This window comes from Sinocyclocheilus grahami, unplaced genomic scaffold, assembly GCF_001515645.1.
Source record: "Sinocyclocheilus grahami isolate Dianchi unplaced genomic scaffold, SAMN03320097.WGS_v1.1 scaffold1643.1, whole genome shotgun sequence".
Lineage (NCBI taxonomy): Eukaryota > Metazoa > Chordata > Actinopteri > Cypriniformes > Cyprinidae > Sinocyclocheilus > Sinocyclocheilus grahami.
The window spans coordinates 53,117-63,116 of record NW_015506822.1 but is presented as its reverse complement, the minus strand read 5'-3'; the positions used below and the strand labels follow the sequence as shown (position 1 = coordinate 63,116).

Sequence of the window (10,000 nt, the reverse complement as noted above, 5' to 3'; positions counted from 1 at the left end):
AAGAATATATTTTGAAGAACGTTGGTAACCAAACAGTTGCTGGTACCCACTGACTTCCATAGTATGACAAAAATGGCTATGCGCATCTGTTTGGTTACCAACATTCTTCAAAATATATTATTTTGTGGTCAACAGAAGAAAGAAAGTCATACAGGTTTGGAACAACTTGAAGGTGTGTAAAGATGACAAAATATTATTTTTTTTGGTGAACCCTCTAAGTTCAGTTCAGTTCAATTTTATTTATATAGCACATTTAAAAACAACCATGGTTGACCAAAGTGCTTAACAATGTCTGGAAAAAACGCACACACAAACAAGACAAATGCAAAAAAAAAAAAAAAAACATCACAATGTCACAATGTCTCAGCTCAGCTCGAAATAAAAGCCAAGGAATACAGGTGTGTCTTATTAAGTAATGACTTGAAAATTCCAACAGTCTGAGCAGTTCTTATGTGTACAGGTAAACTATTCCACAAATTAGGTGCCACCACTGAAAAAGTTCGGTCACCTTTATTTTTTTAACCTGGCTTTCGGAACACCTCAGCGCTTTAACAGGAGTGTGGACATGTAAAAGCTCTGATAAATAAGCAGGCGCCAACCCATTTAAAATCTTAAAAACAAACAATAAAATCTTGAAATCAATCTTGAAGCGGCCAGAAAGCCAGTGTAGTGAAGCTAAGAAGGGGTAATGTGCTCATACTTTTTAGTCCCAGTTAGAAGCCGAGCTGCTGCATTTTGGACTAACTGTAAACGTTGAAGAGATGACTGATCCAAACCAACATATAAAGAGTTACAGTAGTCTAGTCTAGATGTTATAAAAGCATGAATTACACTTTATGTGGCAGGTAGGGCTTGACTTTAACAGAACTAATCTGTTTTTCAAATTTAAAAGCACTATCAAAAATCACACCAAGATTCTTGGTAAATGGATGAACATACAAACCTAAATTACCAAGTGCATCTACACAAGCACTTAAATCCTCAGGACGGCCAAACACAACAATCTCAGTCTTATTTTCATGAAGACAAAGAAAGTTCTGATCCAGCCATATTTTTAAATCTCTCAGGCAATTTAGTAATGACAGAAATGAAGTTTTGTAATTTGTTTTGACAGGCAAATAAATTTGTACATCATCCGCATAACAGTGGAAGGAGATATTGTGCTTTCTAAAAATATACCCCAAGGGCAGCATATACAAAGAAAACAACATAGGGCCCAATATTGACCCTTGGGGAACTCCACAAAAAAGAGGGGCAGCAGATGAAGAAAATTCACCAAGGTGAACAGAACAACTTCTCTAAGACCTTTAAGTTCTTATTAATGGTCTTGTTTTGTCATGATTTCCTTCATAGTATGGTAAGCAGTTATATGACAACTACAAGGCTGCTGTGAGGAAGGCTGCAGGCTCTGCAACCTGGGCTAACCGCAGTCTCCAGGCCTCCTCCAGCGCATCGACACCCTCCCCTACACCTAAAGGTAGAGACTCAATAGATCATCATAAAATGCATTATGGATCTTGCTATACTAACATGTTAAATGGTTTTGAGGACATTTGGTAAAGTTTGTGTTTATCTTTCAGCCAGAGCTGCAAATGGACACGCTCCTCAGCCTGCAGTGGAGACCAAGGTACTTCTCAATCAATCAGCTGTCTTAGTAATGGAGAACATGGTTAAAAATAATGTGCTTTACCTTATTAGTGTTTTTTTCTAAAGCAAGACTCACTATTAGCATTGTTCATACATTAAGGTGAGGGATTTGAACAACGCCCAAACACTTAGTAGTTAAACAACATGCACTGTAATAAGTTTTTATTTTTATTTTATTTTTTTGTCCTGCAACGGACATGATTGATACCACAAATTACGTGGCCTGTTGAGGACAGATTTGCTATTTTCTGAACAATCAAATACATTTTTCACCTGCCAAAAAAAAAAAGTGAATAAAACCCATAACACTGTAGCAACCACATTGCAATGGCCTGGCATCCATATAGCAACACATTAAAACAAACAAGATCACTGCTGCAGCCACCAAGTCCTAGAAATTATCTTGCAACACCCTTTCAACGAGCCAGTACACCATATAAACTGCATAGCAACCACCAGGAACACCCTTGCTACCACAAAACAATATGCAAAAAGCCACAGCAACAACCTATAAATGTCCTAGCAAACATGCGGCACAATTTAGAAGTTGCAGAGCAACTCATGAAAGCCACATAGAACACCCTACCAAACATCTAAAATCATCCTAGCAGCCACCTATAACATTCTTTCAACCACATATTGTAACATCGCACCCGCAACCACCCACAAGACCCTAGCAACAACTTTTGCATGGGCAGTCTGTGCACTGTTCTTCAGAAAATCTAATATAGCCTGGTGAAAAAGTATTACAATTTAACATACTTTTAAAGTACTTAATACAAATATATCATGCTTTAAAGAAATAAGTGTGAACTGCACATAATGCTTTGCATATTAATTGCAATTAAATAAAATTGTATTATAGTTTCAATTTATATTAAATGCAATTAGCAATTAACTGAACTTTAGATTGCTTAATTTGATGCACTTAAGTGGGACTTGAGTTTAGTGTCATTTTGATTGTCTTTAAAATATGGTAAAGAAACATATACTTTATACTGAAACTTGTATGTCATGTATTTAATTATACCGGTATATGTAATTACACATTTGTAATGCAGTTGCAATATAGTAGTACGTTCAAAATATATTAACACTACAGTTAAGATTGAATCAAGTGCTTTAGTATGTTAGTCAACAAAGTAAAATAAGTATCCTTCTTTTAAGCTCTTCAGTGGATTAAAATATGATTAAAACATGCTTTTAAGTAAAACTTAATTTGACATTTTCACAAAGTGCACTTTTTAAGTGTACTTAAATGTGTTACGAAATATGATGAAATGAAAGTACTCTTAAGTGACCTTTTATTTCATTCAAATTATATTTTCTGCAAGTACAGATAAAACATATTTTTAAGATTTGAAGCACACTACAAGTGCACATTCAATACAATTAAGCACACTGCTTTTTCACAAGGCTATATATTCTTCCTTGAGAGCTGTTTTAATCTTCTTGTAATGTCATGATTTTTATTTTTATTTTTTTGGAGTTCATCTGAATGTTATTTTTGGTTTGTTTTTGAAGGGTTCTAGCAACCAAACATTTTTTCCACCACCTCCGCCATCAATGGAAACCCTGCCTCCTCCACCACCTGACCCCATGATGCCTCCTCCTCCTCTTGCTCCTCCCAGCGCAACCAAAGTCAACAAGTTTCCTCCTCCTCCTCAGTTCCCACAATCCTCCTTCCCACCTCCACCCATGGATGACCTGCCTCCTCCACCACCTCCTCTAGAAGACTCAGAGCTGCCCCCTGACTTCCTGCCTCCACCACCACCTATTTTTTCATCTTGCGGGGGAGAAGCACTCCCTCCACCCCCTCCAGACCCCATTGCGTCTCTTCCACCACCTCCTCCTGCTCCCCAAAACTTTGCATCTGCAGGTGGAGCACCACCACCACCTCCACCCCCACCTCCCCCACCAGCTCCTGCACCGGCTGCCAACAAACCCGCCGGCTCCATCAGAAAAGTGGCTCCACCTCCACCAAAGAGGACTACACCTCAACTAGCGGCGCCATCAGGTGGCGACCTCATGTCAGAACTGATGACAGCAATGCAGAAAAAGCGCACTCAATAATAACTTGAAGACAGATAGAGCTAATTGACATGTTTTTATAGTTGGACTGAGGAACTGACCGCCAAAACAGTTTTTGGTGTGACATTAGGACACACTGGATTCTTTAATTATTTAGTTGTTTGAAATATTTTGTATTACACCATGAAACAAAAAAATAATAATAATAAAAATGTAAATATTTTGTTCTTATGCATCTAACTAGATTATATTTACAACAAATATGCTATATCATCATTGCTAATGAAATGTCAATAAATAAAGTTAATTGTTATACATTCTGGCATGTTTTTACAGTGGGATGAACAGGAGATGCATTATGCAGTTATTATTATTATTAATAATAATACACCTAGACATACATCATAAGAAATACTGTGAAATAGGACAAGTAATAGTGTGTCTGAAGAGATGTTACATTTTATGTATAATTGTCAAGTCTACATTTCAAAATAATATACATTAAAGCAAATACAGTACACTAAGATGTATGATAAGCATGATCAGCATGTATGTCAACGTTCATCACATGTAGTCATACCTCTGAAAAGCCATTTTTCTCTGCTTTTCTGATAGCAGATTCGGTATCATTGCTAATGAAATGTCAATAAATAAAGTTAATTGTTATACATTCTGGCATGTTTTTACAGTGGGATGAACAGGAGATGCATTATGCAGTTATTATTATTATTAAAAATGCTTTTGTTGAACTGCAGCTTTTTAGATTAGCTGTTTCCTCAGCTGCTGAGCCCAGGATGGATGGAGGTTTACTGGAGTATCCGGCTCTCTCAGCCTTCTCCTGCTCCACAAATGGCTCTGTTAGAGTCTTCTGCAACAGCGCCACCTAGACATACATCATACGAAATACTGTGAAATAGGACAAGTAATAGTGTGTCTGAAGAGATGTTACATTTTATGTATAATTGTCAAGTCTACATTTCAAAATAATATATATTAAAGCAAATACAGTACACTAAGATGTATGATAAGCATGATCAGCATGTATGTCAAAGTTCATCACATGTAGTCATACCTCTGAAAAGCCATTTTTCTCTGCTTTTCTGATAGCAGATTCGGCCATCCAGATCCTCAAAACATACCGTGGATTGACTCCTGAACAAAAAAAACAATGCAGTCAACAAACATAACATATTATACGATAACAGATAACAACATAGACTTTTGGGTCAGTAAGATTTATTTATTTATTGAAAGAAATTAACTTTATTGAGTAAAGTCACGTTAAATTGATGACAAATATTTAATAAAATAAACACTGCTCCTATAAACTTTCCATTTATATATAAAAAAATGTATCACGGTTTCCACGAAAATATTAACCAGCACAATTGTTTTCGACACTAATAATAATAATAAGAACATTTCTTGACCAGCAAATTAGCATATTAGAATGATTTCTGAAGGACCATGTGACACTGAAGGCTGGAGTAATGATGCTGAATATGCAGCGTTGTCATCACATGAAACACTTACATTTTAAAATATATTCAAAACAGTTATTTTCAATTGTAATAATATTGTAATAAAATCAATTTCTTCATTTCCCAGAAAGCCTAACATTGCTTTGAACAGTTCATGGAATCTGTCACAAAAATAGTACAATTAGATTAGAAATATCTTTTCATTAATACAGTTTAATGACATGCCCACCTGTGATTTTTAAATTTTGCCAAAAATCATTAGGATATTAAGATCATGTTCCATGAAGACATTTGTAAATTTCCAACCATAAATATATCAAAACTTAATTTTTGATTAGTAATATGCATTGCTAAGAACTTCATTTGGACAACTTTAAAGGCGATTTTCTCAATATTTCGATTTTTTTTTGCACCCTCAGATTCCAGATATTCAAATAGTTGTATCTCAGCCAAATATTGTCCTATCATAACAAACCATACATCAAGACTTTCAGATGATGTATAAATCTCAATTTCGAAAAATTGACACTTATGACTGGTTTTGTGGTCCAGGGTCACAAATGAGCTCTTACTGTGACAGCTGATCTGAGGTCATGTACGTATACAATCACTCACGTTGTATGTTATGTTATACAACAAAACTTAAACTAATATTTAATCACTAATATTATGAAGAATGGGAAAAAGAAAGTTACTTGGGTCATATGATTCCATAAATCCAAATGGGCCATAATCAATAGTGATAGAAAGCAGTCTGAAGTTATCCGTGTTGCAGACTCCTGCATGAAAATGCAGATCATGTGGTTGAACATTTTGGGTATTCAGCTCAATCACAGATTGTGATAATTAAACTAGTAAAGAAGAATCAACTAACCATGGGCAAATCCAACAGAGATCCGGTGAGTGATTACATGTGCAGTTTCATTGACCACTCTAGAGAAAAACACCTGAAACCCAGTGAAATATAGTCAAACTAAAATAACTTTCTATTACAAGTACAACTAAACATGAGAGACACTAAGATACTTACCACATATCAGTCAGGGTCATTTATCACAATAGGTTTAAAATGCTCTTTAATTATAAAGTCCAATAATGTCCTAAAAAATTAATTACAAAGAGAATGAGAATGAAAAAACAACAACAAAAAATCCCTCTTGAGTTGTTAATTTACCGCAGGACATCTAACTCTCCGGTTCTAGTTAATATCTCCAGCGAACCAATACCAAACCAGGACTTGGCCAGGTGCAAAACAACCACTCCTGATAGACACAGAGTGACACACGGAATGAGAGTCTAGTTCCTAGCCATATCGGCCTAGAAAATCGCAACTTTTCATTTTCCGTCGGTCTTAGTACACGATGTAACTACAGAAGAGTCAAGTTTTAAACAGGAAAAATATAGAAACTCTTTGGTCATTTTTGAGCGAGATGCTAACGGTCTAATCCGATTCAATGATCTATGCTAAGCTAAGCTAAAAGTGCCAGACCCGGAGATCGGCTGAATGGATTCGAAAACGGTAAAACTCAACTGATTAACTCTAGGGGAGTTGGAAAATGAGCCTATTTTCAAAAATAGTGGTCCATGATCCAAAATTTGATCCATGATCGACATCAAATCGATCCACCATGGCAAACAGTGAATATTTGTGATGTTTAATGCATTTGAGACATTGTGTTTTCCTCAGTGCATAACTGACATGTCACAGGTTTATTTTTCATCTGTAAATGTTAGAAAGTCATGCAAATATATCCATTTTGTTGTCAGGAGTGGGCGAGGCTTACGTGAGTGAACGGGCGCTGCTGCGCGCATGCGCACTAAACAGATGGAACACAATATAATAGTTGCTTTTTTTTGCACCCTCAGATTCCAGATATTCAAATAGTTGTATCTCAGCCAAATATTGTCCTATCATAACAAACCATACATCAAGACTTTCAGATGATGTATAAATCTCAATTTCGAAAAATTGACACTTATGACTGGTTTTGTGGTCCAGGGTCACAAATGAGCTCTTACTGTGACAGCTGATCTGAGGTCATGTACGTATACAATCACTCACGTTGTATGTTATGTTATACAACAAAACTTAAACTAATATTTAATCACTAATATTATGAAGAATGGGAAAAAGAAAGTTACTTGGGTCATATGATTCCATAAATCCAAATGGGCCATAATCAATAGTGATAGAAAGCAGTCTGAAGTTATCCGTGTTGCAGACTCCTGCATGAAAATGCAGATCATGTGGTTGAACATTTTGGGTATTCAGCTCAATCACAGATTGTGATAATTAAACTAGTAAAGAAGAATCAACTAACCATGGGCAAATCCAACAGAGATCCGGTGAGTGATTACATGTGCAGTTTCATTGACCACTCTAGAGAAAAACACCTGAAACCCAGTGAAATATAGTCAAACTAAAATAACTTTCTATTACAAGTACAACTAAACATGAGAGACACTAAGATACTTACCACATATCAGTCAGGGTCATTTATCACAATAGATTTAAAATGCTCTTTAATTATAAAGTCCAATAATGTCCTAAAAAATTAATTACAAAGAGAATGAGAATGAAAAAACAACAACAAAAAATCCCTCTTGAGTTGTTAATTTACCGCAGGACATCTAACTCTCCGGTTCTAGTTAATATCTCCAGCGAACCAATACCAAACCAGGACTTGGCCAGGTGCAAAACAACCACTCCTGATAGACACAGAGTGACACACGGAATGAGAGTCTAGTTCCTAGCCATATCGGCCTAGAAAATCGCAACTTTTCATTTTCCGTCGGTCTTAGTACACGATGTAACTACAGAAGAGTCAAGTTTTAAACAGGAAAAATATAGAAACTCTTTGGTCATTTTTGAGCGAGATGCTAACGGTCTAATCCGATTCAATGATCTATGCTAAGCTAAGCTAAAAGTGCCAGACCCGGAGATCGGCTGAATGGATTCGAAAACGGTAAAACTCAACTGATTAACTCTAGGGGAGTTGGAAAATGAGCCTATTTTCAAAAATAGTGGTCCATGATCCAAAATTTGATCCATGATCGACATCAAATCGATCCACCATGGCAAACAGTGAATATTTGTGATGTTTAATGCATTTGAGACATTGTGTTTTCCTCAGTGCATAACTGACATGTCACAGGTTTATTTTTCATCTGTAAATGTTAGAAAGTCATGCAAATATATCCATTTTGTTGTCAGGAGTGGGCGAGACTTACGTGAGTGAACGGGCGCTGCTGCGCGCATGCGCACTAAACAGATGGAACACAATATAATAGTTGCGTAATAATTCTGAATAACATGCATTCTGCTAAAATATTTGTTGTTGGACATTAAATGTGACTCATGTAGAATTTGAATCCTACATATAAGTGTATTTTTATGATAGCATTAACTGTAAATCAAATGTTAGCTTGCTAATACAGCCCTAGCTCAAATTAGTTCATGTGTATTCCTCTTATCATGTAAAATATAGTCTGTTTTATATTATTTATTTAAATTTTTAATTTAGTGATTTAAACTTTTAATTGAGTGTTTTTAATGCTTTAAAGAGCATTTTATATTGTAATGTTTTAATGTTCTACTAATAACCATAGTGTATACAGCTGTCATAAAACCAGAGAGAAAGGCTGCATGGCTAGAAACTGCTGATCAACTGAATGCGCATGTAGCAGCATGTTAAAATGTTTTCAAATATCTTAAAACAAAGTCATTCAATCTTGGGCACAATACATTAAATACAGTCAGTTGTAGTCTATATTTTATTTTTATTGATTTGATTTAATTAGCATTTTCTGTATACTTTTTTTTTATTTTTTGGACTGATAACGTCAAATAATTGTATGTGAGAGAGTCAGCGCCGTAATATCAATGTGTTCCTATTGGTCAGTGTTAAGAGGAGCTCAGAGGCACGTTCAAGCTCAAACCGGTGCACAACGTTTTGCTACGGTTTCCGGTTGAACAACATGTTTCCTGGAAACAGTGTGCAATGGGGTTAGAGATACGTTTTCTCTTGTTTGGTGGGTGTGTCAAAAATGTCAGCCCAGTCAGCAGCAACATGTATATAAACCACGCGCGGTATTAAAGAGACAGCTCGCACAATGGGTCCAAAAGTCATAGTAGAAGTTTCTACATCCCTAGGATGCTGTAAATAAGCTGACACAAATCTTGCTATGGCTGTTGTATACACACTGATGCGCATACTGCTATATACAGTGGGAATTTGTAAGTAAATGTAATTAACATCAAAATAAATTCACAAGAGCAAGTATATTGTTTGCACATGTTTATTTACATTAAAGGCAAAATAACTTAAATAATAAGAGCACATGTATAGATCTGGAACTTCTTTAAGTCTGTCTAAATATCATTTAGTAATTGCAATATCTTCTGGGCCATATCCTTTCCTTAGGAAGGTGTGCTAGACACTGATTAATGTAACATAAAAATACTATCCATATTTATATATTTTGCTATTGTATTGTGGAGTGACACTTTCATAAACCTTTCTATACTCCTCTGATTATATAATGGTAAATATTACAATATCATAGCACAACAACAGCGATCAGCAATAATGATAAGCCTAATACTCACAATAAAAATAATAAGGTCATATAGATCATAACACAGTCTCGGAGGTAAGAAGTGGGTTATCCTTCACCTGAAATGTTTGTCTTTTATTCTGGACAGCGTATTTTGCAGTATTAAACACGTATTTATACCGATTTCATCAGACTCCGAAAATTCCTCAGTAAGAACACAAAGAATGGCCTTCTCAGCTGCCGTAGTTGCAACTCTTGCGTCATCAGAACAGGGTGTTCAACGC

At 35.7% G+C, this 10,000-nt stretch overlaps 1 protein-coding gene across 1 annotated transcript in view; it reads left to right on the top strand.

Moving 5' to 3' along the window:
• The window catches only part of LOC107571746 (amyloid beta A4 precursor protein-binding family B member 1-interacting protein), a 16,454-nt gene extending 12,582 nt beyond the window's left edge, over positions 1–3,872 (top strand). The window contains exons 9-11 of the mRNA XM_016258107.1: positions 1,354–1,477; positions 1,581–1,627; positions 3,172–3,872. Of these exons, the coding sequence (XP_016113593.1) occupies positions 1,354–1,477; positions 1,581–1,627; positions 3,172–3,720 (720 nt within the window). The 3' untranslated portion in view covers positions 3,721–3,872. The remainder of the gene's footprint in view (positions 1–1,353; positions 1,478–1,580; positions 1,628–3,171) is intronic.
• The last annotated feature ends 6,128 nt before the right edge of the window (positions 3,873–10,000 follow it).